Source organism: Andrographis paniculata, unplaced genomic scaffold, assembly GCF_009805555.1.
Source record: "Andrographis paniculata isolate CXL003 unplaced genomic scaffold, ASM980555v1 Contig65END, whole genome shotgun sequence".
In the NCBI taxonomy this organism is placed as follows: domain Eukaryota; kingdom Viridiplantae; phylum Streptophyta; class Magnoliopsida; order Lamiales; family Acanthaceae; genus Andrographis; species Andrographis paniculata.
Window position 1 is genome coordinate 3,295,879 of NW_026137601.1, and position 21,286 is coordinate 3,317,164.

Below are 21,286 nucleotides of genomic sequence, written 5' to 3' on the forward strand. Positions count from 1 at the left end.
ATCACATCAACACCTATTTATATCACATCATACAATTATTCAAATTCAAAATTTTTACTATTCAAATTTCAACTCAAAATCCAAACCCCCAAACAAACATAGTTTATGCATGATGGATATAAATTTACACTATTATATAAACTTTAGTATCGCAATTAGGCGGGCCGACTCGGTAAAATCGACCCCTTAGTTCGATATGACAGTAATATTTTGATTGAGTCGACTGTAATGTTACATACAATACTAATAACATTATTTTTATTATTTTTATTTTATTTTTACTGCATGTCAATATAATATTAATATACCTTTTGCAAAAGACAAATAAATACTAAGGAACAAATAAATTCTAATATTTAAAATATTAAATTAATCGTATAAAATATTTTGATTATCATATTAAAACGTTACATATTTAATAATAATAATCCAATAAAATTTATAATAGCACCTCTCTCTTCTAATATACCATGCACAGGTGTGTAAAGATATACTGGGAGGGGAGGGTTTTTGCTTTTTTCTTTTTTTTTTCTTTTTTTTTTTTTTTTGCAGGAGATCTCATCCCATTAAAAAGGTAAATTTAGTGTATGATCAAGTTCTATTAAACTTAAATATACTTAGTTCGATTCAATTTACAAGTAAATATTTACTGATTTTAATTATAATTGATAGTTAAAAATAATATAAAAATATATTTTTTTGATTTTTTTATATAAAAATAATGATAAAAAAGTAAAATAAAAATATTTGTATATAAAAAAATATTTTTTAAATAATTATTTTTGTAATTAAATAATTTAAAATAAAAAATATATATTTTATGAATTAGACGAAAAAAAGTACTCGCTTTGTCCTAAATATTGTTCAACATTTATGTTTAACACGAGAATTTAGGTGAGGAGTATTAGTATCATAAGTTGAGATAATTTGGATATTAAGTGATGTGATTGGAGAGAGAAATAATTTTTTTAAAAAATATAAGTGATGTGATGAGATAAAGTGAAATATATATTAATATATGTGTATACATGGCAAAACAGCAAAAAATCCCCTTGTGTTTACCGAATCTGCTAAAAACCCCCTTTAGTCCTAAAACTTAAAAAAATCTACTCGTGGTTTGTAAAACGTTGCAGGAAACATCCTTTCCGTTACGACTTAACGGCAAGTGTCTGTCACGCGCCCAAAATGCGACGTTTGCTCCAGAAAGTCATATATATGAGAGTGAAGTTAAAAATATACCCCCTGGGTTCATTAACTTAAATACGTCATTCTCTTATTCACCTTTCTCTCATTCGCGTTGTTTCTTCTTCCTCGAAAGATTGTTCATTGTTTTCCATCACCTACTGCAGCGGCCTCCACTCTTCCGGCGCCGGCGGTTCGTTTCAAGAAACTTCAGGTCTGCCCATATGTAAAAATAGTTGAATTTAGGTGTATTTTGGGGGTTTTTTAGGTGCGCCAGCAGTTCCGTTTTTGGATGTTTTTTTGTCGTAGTACGATTTTGCCCGTCACGTTTAGATTGTGCTATAGCAATGCGTTTTCTGTCGGGAGACTGCAATTTTGGTGAGAATGTTTATCGAATACAAGTTTTGTGTTATCGTTGTCGGGTTTGGGTCTCTTGATTTTTTTCAGAAAACGGGTGTCTACTTGGGGAAATGGATTCTGGTAATTTGTTTCTATTTTAATATTTGGTGTTACTAGCAATTCTGAATCGTTGTTTTGGTTAGAATTATTTGAAACCCTACAATTTGTTAAACCCTAACTTCTTACATTATTCTGTTTGGCTTGAAGTGAATTTTTTTTTTTTTAGGGCCGAAATCTTGATTCTATAATTTATAATTATTCTAGTAATTTGCAACGATAGGGAGTGAGTCCGTATGACTCATATATGAATTTACTTGCAAGCATAAAATCTTCTGTCTTTGAGAGTTTTGCAATCATTTTCCAGTGATGTCATTTAGCAACTCAAAATCAAAGTCCAGGGGCCGGGGAGATCTTGACCTTAGGTATGGATGCCCACGATGCAAGTGTGGGACTTTTGCGGCAATTCGTGTCGTCGGTCCAACAAAGGAAGCTCAAGGAAAATTATTTTGCAATTGCCGAGTTGGAGCCTGTGATTTTTTCCGTTGGCTTGATCCTGTGAGCACTTGTGTTGGAGAGTGGAGCAATGATGGGGATGATGTGAATGACTCAGAGGTTCAATCTGTTGCATTTGACGGTGAGCTATTCAAAGAAACAAAGGGGGTTGCAAATGAAATGTCTAAACTGAAGGTGGTTGTGGAAGAACTAGGTTCTGAAATAAGAGCCTTCCGAACAAGACTGACGTATGTGAAGCTTCTCATGGTTGCCGTTACAGTGATTACCATATCGAAAGTCTTTTTCTAAGAAGTTGGTATGTCTTGAGCTCATCGTGGTATTGGTTTGTTTATTGTCGTAGTAGCATGGTAGATTTTAGTGTAGCGGTAGATGGGTGTAATGTACGGGCGTCGTAGTAACAGCAGGGGTGATGAAGTTGTGGTAGTAGCTGTAACGTGTCTTCCTGATTTGTAATACAATGCACCGTAATGGTCCGTGTAGACAGCATACCGTGTCGTTCTTATTTTTACATGTCGCAATGTGTGTGCCAATCACTTAGCCATAACAAAACTCCATCAAATTAATTCTCTAGCAAACACTTCAACATACATGGCATAGTATTCATTCCCTAAAAAACATTGCAATTTTACAATACTTCCAACAACTTAGGCACAAAGCAAAATATCCAAACGGTAATATACATAAAATACAACAACAAACAGAGGCGAAACCAGACCAGGATGAAAGGGGGGGTAGTTTTTAAAATTTTGAAACGATTATCATCTATTTGTTATCCAATAATTTTATCAATGGCGTTATCATATTTCGAAAATCTTGCAAAATATCAATCTACATTGACAACTGCATATTACAAGATGAATTTTTTATTATATGAAATTGATAAATAATAAATACATTTATTAAAAAAAAAAGCTGTTAAAAATATCATTTTCTGTGTATTTGGTTGATAAATTTTTGAAGATTTTTTTTAATTATTATTTATTACTTTTTTGTTCATATCTATATTTATATTATCAAAAAATTATTATGATATAAATTTTTTTATTATTCAAAATTTAAATTTTCACATAAATATTCTATCAGTTTTTTGCAATTTTTTAATTTATTTATTATTTTTTATATTATATATTATAAAATAAAAATTAAAAATTAAAAATTAAAAATTTTTTGCCCCCACATACATCCGCCCCTGATAGCAAATACAGCAGCAATCCACATAATTTTCCCGATCCGATTCACAAAATGCCGACAACAGCAATCCACATAATATCCCCGATCCGATTCACAAAATATCGGGGTAATTTGCATAACTTTGTCCAATGCTAATTGGTTGTATACTAACAAACACAAATGATAACAAACTACTCCGGGTACCCGTGCACGCATAAAAAACAGACATCGATAGAATCTCACTAATGACCCCGGGAAAATGCACCACCTGAAGGCCCCCGACGTCCTGGCCTGAGTGAAGACCGAACACTTCGGAGCAGCGATGACAACGATGCACGTCGACTCCCCCCACTTCCGTCTGTCGTCCCCGATGGACCCGACGATTGCACCTGAGACGACTGCGTTGCTGACGCGTAGTCCGGTGACGGATGTACATTAGAGGCAACCTACCAAGTCATCCAAGTAGCAGCGAAATCAAATTTTATTTTTTGGCAAATAAATGTATCCCAGAAACAGTTGTGTAGCCTAAGAAATGTGATGGGTACCTGTTCGGATTGGGAGCAATGACTGTCCGGCCGATTGATGGGATCTTTCGTTGACGTATTCTACAAGAACACACTTTCGGGTAAGAACAAATACAACATAAACAGAAAAATAAAGAGCACTTCATAAGTTCAAGAACCACCTTATGGAGCGGCGGATCATTTTTGCAACTCCGTCTGTTGTGCCCTTGTTGATGGTATTTGGAACAAGTAGTCGTCAATCCATGTCGAGATGCTTTACCATCCTGCCTCTCATCATTACCGTCGCGCCGACGAGCCTTTTTTGGACGCCCAGTGCGAACCTTCACGACCGGGGGCGCCACCTCCCCAAGCATGGATTCTTCATACTCATGTATTCCAGGGACGGGGTTTATCGCATGGGTGTATACTGCCATGTACGTTTCTTTTTTGAAGCAGACATCTATGAATTTTCCACCGCAAGTCGCTGGTACTCGATCACGACCACTCCATGGCAGCAAGGATATCCGCTAATTTGGAACATGCCGCAGGTGCACATATGCTGGTTCAACACGAAAACATGGTTCTGTGTGAAGTGCGTAACTTCGTACTTGTTGTCGCCGCCCAATGATGGAAAACAGTTGCGACTAGCCTTCCGTACCAGCTCTACCTTTTTCATGACGATAGGGCACACAATTCCTTCAAATTTTTCAATCCCCGCCAATTTCATTTGAATTCGAACCATCAACCTTCGTCGTATCCACTCAAACATGTCAATTATAGGTAGGTCCCGTGCCTCCAAAATGTACCGATTAAAGGACTCACACATGTTGTTCATGAGTACGTCGCTCTTTGTTTGTACCCGAAAAAAGGCCCGTGCCCAGTGCTACTGTGGGATCTCACTCAACCATGCATACGCAGCTTCTCCGGTCCCGGTTGCTGCATCGTACCTCCTAATCTGTCGCATCACTTTCTCATGCTCCTCAGATTAAATGTGGACACTGCCTTCCAGAAAAGACGCTTCAATTTCAATCCCTTAAACCACACTTTGAAGCTGTTGTACATATGACGCAAACAGAAACGATGTTCTGCTCCCGGCGCTCGTTCTGCAATCGTCTCCACCAATCCTTTCTGACGATCGGATATAAAGAACCATTCTCCGGTTCTAGAATCACCCAAATCCCTTAGCAAACGCTCCAAGAACGAATCCCACGTCTCATACTTTTCAATCTCGACAAATGCAAAGGCGATGGGGTAGATATTTTCATTGGGATCTCTCCCTACTGCCGTCAGAAGCTGCCCCTTATAAATCCCCCTAAGGAAGCATCCGTCAAGCCCTATAATAGTGCGGCAGCCTGCTTTACATCCCTCCCTCAAAGCTGCCAAACAATAGTACATTCGCTTGAGCACCGGCGGACTAACCCCCCAATCAACGGACAAAATACAGCTGCTGCTCGGATTGAATTTGCACACTGTCACGCAATAATCGTAAAGGTGTTTGTATTGTTCTAATGTGCTACCCTTGATCAATTCCAAAGCATGTTGCTTCGCCCGGTAAACTTTGTACATAGTCACCTCAACACGCACCTCCCTCCGAATTTTCTTCTTCAATGCAAGTATAGATATGTCCGGATTATCTGCTACCATATCTTTTATCCTCCTTCCAAGGTACTTGTAGTTTGCTTGCGCATTGGTCGACTGGTGTGAACACTGATGGGTTCCCTTCAGGGTTTTGATCTGGAAGGTGTCTCCACCCATGATGGATGACGCGTGAATCCTCCAATCACAACCCTTCTTGCATACGGGTGTAACCTTCTTTTTTTCATTCTTTATGAGGTTTATATTCCACCCCCTCCGTACAGCCCAGTCACGGAGGGCTTGCTTATATTTCAATCGGTTCACAAATTTCATCCCCACTTTCGATTCACAGTCGGATTCATCCATTTCATCATCCCATTCCTCGTACGCCGGCCCCCGGGTGTCGTTAGAATCTGCCGGACTACGCAGTAACCTGTCCTCCTCGCTCAATTCATCACTAATCCACCCATCTGTGGTCGGTTTAACCCCCGTCCCATGATCCAATTCTCTAGTCGCCTCAGTTTCACCCGCCAAGTGCGGTTCATCCATTGGTACATCACCCCCGCCAGGTTCTGCTGCTCCCTCATCCGTGAGGGAAGTGTCTGAGTGAATTTTGCCTTCCGATCCTTGCTGTCCCACTCTTCGCTATCAGAGATTTGATCCTTACCATCAGAACTTTCTTCATGGGTTTTCTCTCGTTGACTCTCCCGATAAATCCGCAACTCCTCTCAATATTCGTCGGCATCTATATTGTCATCGTCATCGTCTTTATCATCATCATTGTCATTGTCATTGTCTTCATCATCGTCATCGTTACGATCACGGTCATCATCATCGTCATCATCACCATCACCGCCATCGTCATCAGCATCATCATCATCATCGTCATCGCTTGCATCTACACAATGAAACATAACACAAGCAATGTATTCAATGCAAATCCATATGTGAAAAGAAAACATCTAGGAGGTTTACCTGCATGCGATTGAGCCTCATACCAACCACGACTGTCCATTCCCTCCGTGTAATCGGTCCACACGGGTTCGTCAACACCTATGTACTCGAAATTCCCTTGTGAGTCATCTTCTTCATCATTGTCCTCATCGTCCCCCTCGCTTTCCCCTTCCGAGTCTAGAGTTGCAATGCCTTTCCCTTTTCGAAATCTTTCCTCATCCTACGGATCAAATCCACCTGTTAACTCCTCAAATTCGTAGCTTTGAAAACCTTTATTCTTGTATTCTTGCACACATCATCTGTTACTCTTTCCTCATGAACGTTTTCACCCTCATGAGCGTCATCACCCCCATCGTCCTCGACACCCTTATCATCCTCAAAAACGTAATTCCTCAGAGTGCTACTTTCCTCCATTCCACGACGCCATTCAAGCAACAAACCTTCGTTAGGCCTCCGTATGTCATGTCCATAGGCATCACATATGCGCATCGGCAAAGCTTTATCCTCGCCATATATAGAAATTATATTTTTGCCGTAGTGAATTTTGAAACATATTCATAACATCTTCATCGCTCTTAATAGGATACACTGGACCCTTCAGATTTGCACCGTGGGGACTATCGGGGCTCCGATATATGAACTCCACAACACCTACCCTACCTCCTGCACGACAGTACATGTTGAAGATCTCATCAAAATAGAACTTATCCTTACCGATATGGGGGAAACAAACACATCTGCCACCCCTGTATCGCTTCGCGGGGCCCTCATACTCGGTATACCCATCCACCCACATATAAATTGTCACAAACAAGTCCATTATGCCGGGGACCACAACAACCTCAAGAACGTGCAATCTGCAGGACAACACACTGAATCTTACCACCAACAAAATCTAACTTTCTACGAAATTACTAAATTTATTCCAGAGACACGACAAAATACACAGCAAAAGAGGAAATAAAGTAACTTGACCACAAAATTTTTAATAATATACACATCTCTGTGTCCGACGTAAAGTTCACTTTCAACCCAAAATAAAACTAGAAAATTGATTTTTGAAATGCACGAACGTTCCTACTCACGGGCCAAGAGGAGAGATTTGAGAAATTTTACCAAATTAAAAAATCGCAAGTAAACCCTAGAAAGCTTGGGGGTGGGGCAGACGGGGGATGGCGACTGTAGTGTCGGTGGGGAAGGGTAACGACAGTGTATGAAAGGATGAAGGATGAGCGAAAAGACAGCGTGAAATGGGGGGTGGAGGCGGGGCAACGACGGCGTCCCTCTGGTGGTGGGTTTCTTGATCATGCGACTGACGGTGAGAGAACGATTTTGGGGAACAATGGAAAATGCCTTGAGAAAATAAAAACATAAAGTAAAAAATAAAGAAAGGGGTATAACGGTCTTATAAGGCTAAAATTTAACGGCGTCAGTGTGATTTAGAGGGGGGCGAGTGTGCAACGTTTTACAAACCACGAGTAAGTTTTTTGAAATTTTAGAACTACGAGGGGTTTTTAGCAAATTTGGTAAACCACATGAGAATTTTTTGCTGTGTATAAATATTATAAATTATTTCTAAATTTTAAAATATTACAGTAAATTTGAAATAAATAAAAAAAATTATCTGCAACGGAGTGAGTGTTACTTAACATCAATTAATTTCAGCAATAAATAAATAAAAATGTTCCTAATTAATCCATGGCGATGCAATCAATGCAAAATTAAAAGGACGTAGAAACAACGCCAGTCTCCGACGCCGTCGTCATCCATCTTGTTCTTCGTGAAATTACAAAACTACCCTCTCCACCTCCACATAGGCAACAATTTATTACTATTATTATTGTTATTATTAGGTGAAGATCTCTAATCTCTTCCAGAGGTCCAGGACCAGGTCTACCTATTGCTGTGGTTCTTGTAGTTCTAGTTCGGGTTGGGGTTGAAGTCCAGTGTACAAGCAGGTCAAACGGTGAAAGTAGGGGCAGGTCCGGGAGTGGAGGGACCGCTTCTTCCCGGTACCATCTCTATTATCTCTGGTCTTCCTGAAGTACTTGTTTATGTTCTCCCACTTCTCCTTACACCTCTTGGCACTCCTTCTGTAGCCCATCTCCATCATCCCCTTCGACACTCTCTCCCACAGAGGCAAAGGACCTCTCTGCCCTCCACTCTCGTATTTATTGCACCTCTGGTTTATCAGGGCCAGGACCTCCTCCCTCGGCCACCGCTTCCCGCCCTCTTGCGGCGGCGGCGGCGGCGGCTCGTCATGATCGGTACTGTAATTAGTGCTACTGTTTGGGATGATTTGATGATGAAATTGAGATTTGTGAGTGAACTTCTCGAGGAATCCGATGATGGCGGCGTGTCTTTCCTCGGCGGTGGCTTGATCCTTAGCCCGTGTTTCGATCTCGATTTTGCTCCGATTCATCTCGTGGGCCTTCCACGCCTCTTCCCTCGCCGCCGTCTCCTCGTCCCTTTTCACGATGGCCTCGATCAGCTTCTCGTGGAAAGCCTCCTGCTGCGCCATTACCTTGTCCACTACCGCCTCCAAGCAGCGGCGCAGCCTTTCCATCTTCTTTCCTCCGCCGTCGCCGTCGCCGTCGTCTCTTTTCCTTTTCTTTTTCTTTTTCTTTTTTCTCTCTCGCCTCCCTGCATCATCCGTGGTCTTTCCCGTGTTGTCTCGACACGGCCGTGTTTCATGATCCGAAACACGAGCAGCAGCATCTGTGGTCTTTCCCGTGTTGTCTCGACACGGCCGTGTTTCATGATCCGAAACACGAGCAGCAGCGTCTGTGGTCTTTCCCGTGTTGTCTCGACACGGCCGTGTTTCGTGATCGGAAACCCGAGCAGCAGCATCGTGTCCGTAAAATTCATCGAGTTCGTTGTAGCTTATTGCAGCGCCGTCGAAATGCTTACCTTCTTCGAGTTTTTGTTTACACTCGTTTGCGCTTCGTTTGAATCCCATCTCCTCCAGTTTTCTGTTTGACAAATAAATTCAAATTGTTAACGGATAATATACATATATATAAAAGAATAATTGGATCTCATCAAATTCTGTAAATTACTGTTCAAGATATATAAAAATGGCTTCCTCGAAGAAATAACAAGTTAAAGATTCGTTTTTTCTTTTCTTTATTTAAGCTAGTAAAGCAACAAGAAAAGTGTAAGTCTGTTACGGATCGAATGATCTGTTTTTAATCTGAAATTGTAAAAAGGATCGGTCTTTGTTTGTGTCAGAAGCAAACCAACACAACAACGAGTTTAATTTAATTTAATCAAAATTAGAAAGAACGAAAAGAATGGAAATTAATGCTACAATTAAATTAGGGAAGGTGGAATTGAAGTTGGACCTGGAAACATGTCCCCAATGAGTAGATCTGAGTTTGAACAAGGCAAGAAGCTCATCATTAGACCAATTAGGGACAGATCTGTCCAGCTGATCTTGATGAAGAAGAAGATGATGACCCAAACCTGCATCAGCACTGTCGGAGGAGGAGCTATTAATCAAATCGATCTTGTTCTTCCCACCGACGACATTTGTCATAATATGGTGTTGGTTGTGTAGGAGAACCAGTTCCGATGGAGGATGATGATCGAATCCATGGCCGCCGCCGCCGCCGGAGAATGAAGAGAATGACGGAGGAACAGAAATAGCTGCAGGAATTAGCGGCGGCGATGACGATGGTGGTGGTGGTGGTGGTGGTGGTGCTCTAGAATCAGCAGCAGCAATGTTATAGTTATTATTATTAATATAATTACAGAATTGGGGAAAGTAGTGGTGATGATCACCAAACATTATTCATAAAAACATATAATGGTTTAGAAGACGAAGAGATATTGAAGAAGAAGATGATATGGTTATGGTTAGGGTTAGGGTTAGGGTTTTGCGGTGATGCCGTGTTTCTGTTATATTCCATATCTCTCAAAATATTTATATATATATGTACGACTAATTAATTAATTTGCAACCAAAACCCACCGTAGCTAGCTCGATCCAACAAATACATTTCATGCAATTAATTAATTAAATTTATTATGAGAAAATAAACACAAATGTGTATAGACATATATATATATATGAATGTATAGATGAGCCGTACTGGTGCTAGCTAGCTAGCTAGCAGTTGAGTAATAATTAATGCTGAAAGAAACAAGAGAAGTGTTTGTCTGTCTGGTAGTAGCAAGAGAGAGAGAGAGAGAGAGAGTAGCAGCAGCTCCTAGGTTCTGTGTATGAGTGCACGTGGGGTGGGGTGGGGTGGGGCGCGCAGCAGCAGCAGAAGACGATGACGATGATAATGAAACAACACATACACAGCCATACCAGACATGGTGAATTATGATAAAACCCAATATATGTTATATAATCCCTCTGTCACTGGTAATATGGATACATTACTGTACATACAAAAATTTAAATTAAAATTAAAATATATTAAAATAATTAAAATATAATTAGTAAATAATTAAAAAATATATTAGTAAAAATAATTATAAATTAAAATTAAAATAACTAAATAGTTTAATTAAGATTAAAAAGAATTTAAATTTTAAATTTTAAAATATGATTAAAGTGTATAATTAATTTTCTAAACAAAGAAATGACAAATTATGCGGTACAAGCGAAAATAAAAAATAGAGACAAATTACGTGGGACGAAGAGAGTAATATATACATATATTTATTATTGTTATTATTATTTTATATGATTATATATAACTTATAATAGTATTATAATTACGGATTTGTGTGTATGCGTTTTTTTTTTTAATTTTAAATTTTTATTATTTGAATTTTATATTTTTGAAAAAAATATGTTTGTCTCGTAAAACTTTTTATCATATACTTCTTCTGTCTCTTAATAATTTATCTATTTTTTCATTTTGGTCCGTACCATAACAAAGTATTCATCATTACAAATACCATTCTAATTTACAATATATTACACAAATGTCATTACTTTTATATCATACAATACCAATAGAGTTAATTTAGTCTTTTTACCTTTATTTCTACTATATCTCATTATAATACTAATATTTCTAAAACTCCATGCAAAAAGTAAATAGATATATAGATATAAGATAAAGAAAATATAATATTATTTTAATATCAAATTCAAACCAAAATGTTTTCAAACTTATCAAAAGAAACAAACTCTACTTCCATGTGCCGTTCATATTTGTTTTATTTCAATATGTTCTATATAGTTTTTTTTTCAAAAATATAATTATATATTTTAAGTATACTTTAAATTTTATAATTTATATTTTTTTAATTTTAATTAAATTATTTAATTATTTTAATATCAATTTATAATTATTTTATTATTATATTTCTTAATTATTTAATAATTACATTTTACCTGAATCTTGGTATTTACAGTAACATAGACAAAAAAGTTTAGATAGGAACACATTCCAACCAATTCCCAAAAAGACGGATAGAATATTTTATGATGTGAGAACTCTAAAGTCAGATAACTATATGTAGTATGTAAGATTTAAAAATATCCAAAGTTTGAATCCATCAATTCATATTATGACGAGTTTAATCCATGCCACAGAAAATTTTTACGAGAAGAATATAATAAATAAAAAATGAATGTTTGATTTAATATTTTTTTAAAGAAATAAAAATTGAAGTAATAAAATTAAGTAGAAAATCATTTACCGAATAATTGTTAATATTCAATTGGTTATCAATAATTTAATTTATATGTGGTGAAATTAATTAATAAGTGACAAATATAATGAGTTGGCTACAATAAGATATTGTGAAATTTACGTGTATTTGTTTAGTAAAATTATTTGAAAAAATAAATTATGTAAAAATATATAATATTGTGTAAATGTTATGAAAATAACGAATGTGTATAATATATTAATTTTATTTTTTTAAAACAAATGTGTTTTTGAGAATTTATGGAAGAATGCACGTACGTTTTGGAAGCCTAGGTCCTGGTACTATATCGAATGTTGAATGACCGTCTTACTTAAAAGTTCAAACTGTTAGGAAAACGCAATAATTAATCATATATTCGTAAACGGGAGTCTCGATCAGAAGCTTTAATTTGTTTGGGAGATATCCAACTTTATTTATTTTAATTTGATCTACAAATAAAATCCACTTCATTATGAGAATTAAATTTAAAGAGTATTCGGCCTGAGAGTGCACTTATCCAACAAAATTCTATGTAAATTGAATTTGAATGGGAATGTTACAATATGACTGTGTTGTATATGGATTTTTATATATTCGAGCCTATTTTCCTCATGTCGTAAATATAGTCTATTAATTCGTATTTTTTCGGGTACATTCAACCTGAATTGTACCCGGAGGTCTTGTGATTTTGACATTATGCCTTTGCAAGTTGTCTTTTTGCAAATTTGTCTCGTCTCCGATCTGTCCGTTGTTTGTCTGTTGCCTGTGTGCAATCTGAAATCTGCGCTGCTTGTCTGTTGCCTGCGAGCGATTTGAAACGATCTGTCATATGTCCGTTGTCTGTCTGTTGCTGGGTGTGATCTGCCATCGTCGTTGTCTGTCTGTTGCTACGTGCGATCTGCCATCTGTCGTTGTCTGTCTGTTGCCTGCGTGTGATCTGTCATCTTTGGTTGCTTATTTATTGCCGGAAATCTGTCTATGATCTGACATCTGTCCGCTGTTTGTCTTTTGCCTACGTGCGATTTGATCTGTCCGATGTTTGCGATTTGTCTGTTTTCGGCTCCGGTGGTCATATGGTTTTCGACTCTGGTGGAGAGTCATCTTATTTTCGGCTCCGGTAGAGCGTCGTATCGTTTTTCGGCTCCGGTGGAGTCATCTCATTTTCGGCTCCGGTGGAATGTCATCTTGTTTTTTGGCTCCAATGGAATCATCTCATTTTTGGCTCCGGTGGAGTCGTGTCGTTTTCGGCTCCGGTGGAGTCATGTCGTTTTAGGCTTCGGTGGAGTCATCTCATTTTTTGCTCATGTGGAGAGTCATCTCGTTTTCGTGAAGTCATCTCATTTTCGGCTCCGATGGAGAGTCATCTCGTGTTCGGCTCCGATGGAGAGTCATCTCGTGTTCGGCTCCGATGGAGTCATATCGTTTTCGGCTCCGGTGGAGTCATCTCGTTTTCGACTCCGGTGGAGAGTCAGTCATCTCGTTTTCGACTCCGGTGAAGAGTCATCTCGTTTTTTTCTCCGGTGGTTGGAGAGTCAACTGCTAATTTTATTTATGTTTTTTTTTGTGTTATACCACTTGAGTTTGAGGGGATGTTGAGATATTTTAGATATTCAGTTTTAGATTTAGTATATTCTAGATTTGATCTTATCCATAAATTAGATTACTTAGAATTATCGAGTATGTTTTGTATTGCCTATATATAGGCTCCTTATTTTGATGATCAATAAGACAATTTCATTATTTTCCTCCAAAATTTCTAACAATTTTAATATCTTTATTTTTCATAATTTCTTTTTTATATATATAGGTCATTAATTTTCCTTGGTTGGATGTATATATGTTTCAACTGGAATCCAATGCCATGGAAAGATACTGTGATGAAATGACATGAATGAATTGATATTTTATCTGAAAGATTGAAGGGAAGGAAAGTTGGAAGCATCGGCACGTGAATGTGTCTGTCTTTCACACAAATGGCCTGGGACCATTAATTCTATTTATTTATTCAACAGTTTCTCTTCATTTTAATTCGCCAAGTACATGCATGCATGCTACGCCTGCCGCTGCACCCCGCAATTCACTCCTCAATACACACTATAATATATATACTCTCATCTTATCATTAGTCTCTCTCTTCTTTTTTTTTTTTTTTTCCATAGTCCTTTATATTTATACACAGTTTACTTATTGTAATTAATTGTATTCGTTTATAATTTTATAATTTTATTATTTTTATTTGAACAAATAATAATAAATTTTTATTTTTATTTTAAAATTTATCACACTATTTTTTATTAAATTTTTAATAATTTTTTTATAATTCTTTTATTTTATTTTTACCTATTTCATTTTAATGTTAAAATATCGTTATTTTTTTTTTATTTTCGAGTTCAATCAAAAACCTACATAATTATTAAGATATGTATATATATTTTGGGTAAAGAGAAATTTTGAAAGAAATATCTTTGTGTTTTTTGTGTTTTAAGTAGAAAAAGTTTTAGAGAGAGATTTTAGTGTTACTTTTTCTTTGTGTATAAACTTCTATACACATGTGATGAATAAGAACAAGGAACAACAAGATCTAACATCATTCCTTAGCTGAGTCTTATTATAGTATCAACACATTATCCTTTAATCGTTTATTCATCATGAGTGACAAAGGAGAAAAGACGGCAAGTGGCGTTCAACGCAAAAAAAAGATATCCCCATTTGATCTCAATCTTGTGATAATAATATTGTCTTGAGAAGAGATAATTATGAAGAATGATCTCGAGCTCTTCGTAGAGCACTTCGGGCACTGAAAAAATATTTGAATTTGTCGATGGAGCAAGTCCTCAACCTAATGATGATTCCTGATATCTTGAAGATCGGTAGACTTGAAACTCCCTTATTGTGGCATGGATGATGAACATCATCAAGGAGAAATTACGCTTGAGTATATCTAATGTTGGGGTTGCAAGCGACCTTCGGAAAGATATTCGAGATAGGTTTTTTCAAATTAGTGGACCTCGGATCCAACAATTATGGTATGAACGTGTAAATACAAGGTAAAAGAGTTTGAGCATTGTGACTTATTTTGGGAAATTGAAGAAATTATGGGATGAGCTTCGTCAATTTCAGAAGATCCCGCAATGGAAGTGTGGGTTATGCAATTGTCGACTAGAATTTGAGTGGGAAAAAGAACATTGAGAAGAGAAAGTACAACAATTTATCATGGGACTCGATGGATCGTTCTACGGCATGACACGCTTCAATATACTTCTCAGGAACCCTTCCTGGGATCAATAGAGTTTATGTGATTATCACGCAAGATGAGCAAGTTCAAACTATGTCTGAATCCAAGGATGAAGTTGGAATTGGAAACATGACATGTTCTTTTCAAAAAAAGAGGAATGATTCGATCTCGTGGCGATGAAAAAATTGATGGAAAATGATGTACCAATTGTCCCAAAAGCGGACATAGTGCATCATCTTGTTACAGTCATTGGTTACCCTAATAAATCTGACAACAATAGGGTTTGAGCGCATCGTAAGAAGGCTGGTCATAATGAATGTAGTTGTTTTTAGAAGATTGGCTATCCAAATTGGTGGTGAGGTAGCTCATCAACTATTGGATCTAGATGCAAAACCAATCATGCGGGTAACTCGAGAATTGTTCGAGTTAACACTACTCAAGTGATAGCATATGCTAGATTAAATGAATATGATGCAACAATAATAGGTTTGAATGTCAACCAGTGGAGTAGATTAATTTTGTTGACGAACTCTACAAATAATAGATCAAATAACATATTTTCTGGTAAATCATATTGAATGTATGATTCTGGTGCAACTAAACACATGTCGGGATCTCTTAAGTTCTTTTGTGAAAATTGGGCAATACCGGATTGTCGGGTTCATCTTCTGAATGGTGAATCTACTATGGAGACTCGAACTGGTGTTATTCAATTGAGTTCGAAGATAGTGTTACAAGATGTGCTTTATATTCCTCAATTATCTTGTCATCCTATTTCCGTTTCTCAATTATTGTGTGATTATGATTGTCATGCGATTTTCTCTACTGCTGGCTATGTTATACAGGACTGTCTTATGAGGATGCCGATTGGAGCGGGTGAGGTTCGAGAGGGATTGTACTTCTTTTGAGATGTGGAATATGCTGCCTTTGTAATTCATACCGAACCTTTTGAATTGTGACATCGTCGCTTGGGGCATCCGTTTGATAAGGTGTTAAATTTTCTCTTCTATCTTATACAAGGAAGAATTTTGGACAGTTAAATAAACCTTATGAGATTTTTTTTAGAGCAAAACAAACTAAAGATACCTTTTCTATTAGTAATAATAAAACTTCTTATACTTTTTAGCTTGTCCATGTCGATTTGTAGGGTCCATATCGAGTTTCATCTTTTTTTGGTGCATGATATTTTTTTACTATTGTCGATGATTTTCTTCGTACTCTTTGGATTTATTTGCTAAATGATAAGAAAGATGTCCTTGCTACTTTCAAAAAAAATTCAGCCATGGTTACTCGTCAATTCGATATACATGTTCGCATCGTTAAAAGTAACTATGGTACCAATTCGAAGGTTTAACCTCATTTTTTTCAATTACATGTTATTATTCATGAAACCTCTTGTGTCGGAGACTCCTCAACAAAACGGACAAGTTGAACGCAAGCACCGACATATTCTAAATATTGCTCGTGCTTTAGGATTTCAAGCCCAGTTGCCTCTTGAGATTTTGGGAGACTATGTTCTTTTTAGGGGTGAGCTAAATATTCAAAATTCGAAAAATCGATTTGAACCAAACTGAAATCTGAAATTTGGTTTGGCTTTTTCGGATTGGTTCATAATTAATATTTTATAAATTTCAAATTTTTAAATCGGTATGCTAAAAATCCGAACCAATTCGAATATAATATTTTAATATATTTTATTATTATATATATTTAATATTTTAATAAAAATAAGAACTAAAAAATATTAATTATATTTTAATATACTTATTTTTATTTATTATATATAATTAATATTATAAGAAATTATAAACATATTAAATTAAATTAAATTTTTAAAAAATAACAAAAAATATAGAATTATGATTATTCGGTTTGGTTTGAAATTCTTAATTCGTATTTCATATTTTCAGATTTCGGTTATTTCAGACCGGTTCGGATTAGTTTTTACCGAAAATTCGGATTTGACAAAATTCGAATAAATCTGAATGCTCACCCTTAGTTCTTTTTTCATGTTATTTGATCAACCACACTCTCACAAATTTTGGATGAAAAATCTCCCTAAGTATTATTGGCAAGCCTTTTGTTCTTACTCATCTCCGCATTTTTGTTTGTTAACGCTTTGCTTATAACCAATTCATAAATGAGACAAACTTTCTAGTCGAAGTCGTAAATGCGTCTTTGTTGGATATCCTTTTGGAAAGAAAGGGTGGAAGGTGCTTGATTTAGAAAATCAGACATTTTTTTTTTCGGGAGATGTGGTTTTTTCGGAATATGGATGTCCTTTAGCATCTCATACCGAGTCCTTGAATCAGCCACATTCTTCTATTTCAGCCCCTATTGTGTATCCGGATAATGATGAGCTCCATGAATATGTTGATAATCCACTCGAGTCAACCTCGATCTTGTCTTCATCGGCTGACTACCTCTCATATTCTCTTGATATGACATTGGAGGTGTCATCAGCCCCTACATAATCATTAGCCCCTGTAGAGTCCCAAGTTCAGGATGTTTCTCCCTCACCCGAGTAAGCTAATCTTAGGCATGGCCAGCGCACAAAACTACCATCCATTCGGTTGCGAGATTTTTTTCTCAATTTGATCAACCACAGTCCATCCTCTTCATTTCCTCATCGGTTTCCTCAGGTATTCCTTATCATTTGAATGAATATTTAACTTCCAAAGGGTTTTTGTTAAAGCATCATATTTTTTTGGTTATGCTTACTGCTTCTCCTGAGGCCGTTAATTTTTCAGAAGATTTAATAGATGAACGTTGGTGGATTGCAATGCATTCTGAAATTGACGTACTTGAGAACAATCAAACATGGAATATTACATTATTGTCTCCCAATAAAATAGCTATTAGCTGCATGTGGGTGCTCAAAATTAAGCCACTTGCTAATGGCTCAATTAAGCGTTATAAGGCGCATCTTATGGTTCGTGGCAACTGTCAAATGGAGGATTGAACTATCACGAGGCCATTGGCATTGGTAGAATAAATGGTAACGGTTTGTTTTTTTCTCGTTGTTGCTGCTGCCCGGAATTTGGAACTTCATCAAATGGATGTCCACAATGTCTTTCATCATGGCGATCTCGATGAAGAGGTGTACATGAAGCTTCCTTCAGGTTTTCATTCTCGTAACCTGAATCTGTTTGCTATTTGTGTCGGTCTTTGTGTGGGCTTAGTCAAGCTCCACAATGTTGGTTTGCCAAGCTTACAACAGCCTTGTTATGATGGATTTCATCAGCCTTCCTCTAACTATTTTCTATTTAGGATTTTGAGTTGGGATTTGAATAGTAAAAATTTTGAATTTGAATAGTTGTATGATATGATATAAATAGGTATTGATGTGATGTTTTGAATGTAAAATTGATTTTTTGTGTAATATAAAAAATAAAAAATAGGTGTTTGATTTGATATTTTTTTGGGGAAAAATGGAATGAATAGTGGAAATCTAATCCAATCCCCCAAACAAACACACCCTAGTTTTACTCAGGATGTTGTGCGTCTTCATCTCTTGATGTATGTTGACGACTTGATCAACTCTGGAGATGATTCTTCTGCAACTCCTTGCTTGAAGACGTATTTGCACCATTGTTTTCATATGAAAGACCTTGGTTACCTTAAGTATACTTTGGGCATTGAAGTAGTTTAATCTCACAAATTCATAATAAGTTGTTTTTCACTCAGAGACTAGGAAAGAAAGATCCACTCTCTAATCATAGGCGGGAAAACAAAAACAATAAAGAAAGTAGACATCGCCTAAGAATGATTTATCGGTAGGGATAGAAATCAAAATCTCTTTGAATCTTTTTCATTCTTGCCTCATGTGCCTTACAATTTTTCTCTCGGACCATTCTGCTCTATATTTTCTTGCTTTCTCTTGATGGTCTCAAAAGTGGCGCCTTATCCTATTTCATATCTCAAAAAAAATAAATAATCTTTTTATTTTTCATTCTTTATCTATATCTCATAATTTTTTTTTCAATTTTTCCATAATTTCACTTTTGGTAAGTGTAGGCTTCTTTAGGGTATTTAACCCTAATGGGCTTAGGTGTTCGGGCCCAAGTTGTGATTAACCTTAAACTTCTTGTTCTTGTAAAATCTTTGTTGCATCATACAACAGTAATAAGAAAAGATTCTTGGTTGCCCTCGTGGACGTAGGTCGATAACACTTATCGGCCGAGGCATGTAATCCTTTGTAATCTACTTTCTTGTTTGTGTGCGTGTGAGAGATAATCATAAGAAGTAGTATCAGAGCGAGGTTGTTCACACGAGTCACACTTGTTCAAAAACAGCACAACATACCACTATCAGAGCAGGGGCAGAACTGCGTAAGAGCAGAGAGCAGAACAACGTCAGAACTCGTCAAACGCATTAGACCTGTCAGCGCGTCAGATCCGTCAGCGTGTCAGACCTGTCAACGCGTCAGATCCGTCATCTGTCAGACCCGTCAGCGCGTCAGATCCGACAGCAGCGTCGCACAGTCTACTCGGCAGCCGAGATTGCGGATTTGACTCATCCCTGAAATTGTAGAATTTGTATTTGCATGATTAAATCATGTATGAGGACGGAAAGACCAACATTGATAAGTTCAACATAAAAGATTTCAGTTGGTGGAATGTGAAAATCGAGGATTTGCTTTTCCAAAAGGATCTGGATTTGCCTTTGACCGGAAGAAAACCTGAGAAGATGAGCGACGATGAATGGACAATCCTAAACAAGAAAGCCCTATCTGTTATTAGATCTACGCTAGTAAAAAATGTTGGACTCAACATTCTGAATGAGACTACCGCATATGGGTTGATGAAGACATTGACAAGCATGTACGAGAAACCGTCTACTTCCAATAAGATATTTCTAATAAGACAATTGGTAAATACGAGAATGAAAGAAGGTGTGTCTGTTACTTCACATATAAATGAATTCAATACTATAATATCTCGGTTGTTGTCGGTGGATATTAAGTTTGATGATGAAGTTCAAGCTTTGCTTTTATTATCCTCATTATCTGAAAGTTGGTCAGGAACTGTCACAGCCGTTAGTAGTTCAGGAGGAAAATCTAAACTCACCTTTGAAGACATTCGTGACTTAATCATAGGAGAGGATACACGAAGACGTAACTCTGGTGAAACTTTAAACGCCCTGATAAGCACGGAAATAAAAGGCAGAAAGAAAAAAAATGGTAATGGCAGAGGTCGATCAAATTCCAGAATGAGGGGTTAGTCAAAGCCAAGGAAGGACATTCAATGCTGGAATTGCAAAGAGTATGGACACTTTAGAAATCAGTGCTCAAAACCGCCAAAGCAAAAGGGGGTGAATGCCACTACAGACAGCTTAGACGATGCACTCATTTGTTGTGTTGTGAATTCAACTGAGTCGTGGATCATGGATTCCAGCGCATCATTCCGTGCTACTTTTAGCACAAAGACGATGAAAAATCTACGGAAAAGTAACTTTGGTAAATTTCATTTGGCTAATAATGACTCTCTTGATATCACAGGGATGGGTAACATAGATCTAAAGACCCATTTGGACACCATCTGGACGTTGAAGGACGTTAGAGTAATCCCTAATCTTAAGAAAATGCTCATCTCCATTGGGCAGCTGGATGATAAGGGATATAACGTCACGTTTGGAGGAGGGCAACGGAGAGTCGTCAAAGGCAATCTCGTAATTGCCAGAGGCAAGAATAGAGGTACTCTATATGGCACGGCCTAACCGTGTATAATTATAACCAATATGATTTTCTTACCCACAAAGTTCAATAGAACAAATGGATTATTAATATGTATAAAAGAAAAGAGAATGAAGAAGAAAATATAGTGCAGAGAATGTGAATTAGTATGGATGATAAACAACCACAAGAATAAGTCTCGGACCTAAAATCAATCCATAGGTAAAACATAAACAATAGGCTAAATCCCGCTGCAAAGAATTGGAAGCCATGAACCGATGAAATTACTCCAAAGACCCGATTTGAGACTCTGAGTGCGAGGAAATCACTCCCTAATACTAGAAAATTATAAACATCCTCGTCACTATACATGACCAATGTCTCTGAAAATTAAACGAATGTAGTAACTAGCAAGCAAAGTCCGTC

The 21,286-nt window shown here is 36.9% G+C and overlaps 3 protein-coding genes across 3 annotated transcripts; all 3 read right to left on the reverse strand.

The window, feature by feature from the left end:
* Window positions 1-4,730: 4,730 nt before the first annotated feature.
* LOC127262376 (uncharacterized) lies at window positions 4,731-5,891 on the reverse strand. The gene has a single exon (XM_051291028.1). It carries the CDS (start codon window positions 5,889-5,891, stop codon window positions 4,731-4,733), a length of 1,161 nt encoding a protein of 386 aa, XP_051146985.1.
* A 179-nt stretch (window positions 5,892-6,070) lies between these two features.
* On the reverse strand, window positions 6,071-6,785 carry LOC127262378 (uncharacterized). The gene is made up of 3 exons (XM_051291030.1): window positions 6,567-6,785; window positions 6,318-6,516; window positions 6,071-6,240 (listed from the first exon to the last, which is right to left on the reverse strand). The coding sequence occupies exons 1-3, from the start codon at window positions 6,783-6,785 to the stop codon at window positions 6,071-6,073; spliced, it is 588 nt and encodes a 195-aa protein (XP_051146987.1).
* Window positions 6,786-8,003: 1,218 nt separating this feature from the next.
* On the reverse strand, window positions 8,004-10,286 carry LOC127262657 (trihelix transcription factor GTL2). The gene is made up of 2 exons (XM_051291452.1): window positions 9,641-10,286; window positions 8,004-9,268 (listed from the first exon to the last, which is right to left on the reverse strand). Exons 1-2 carry the CDS (start codon window positions 10,084-10,086, stop codon window positions 8,194-8,196), a joined length of 1,521 nt encoding a protein of 506 aa, XP_051147409.1. The 5' UTR covers window positions 10,087-10,286; the 3' UTR covers window positions 8,004-8,193.
* Between the last annotated feature and the right edge of the window lie 11,000 nt (window positions 10,287-21,286).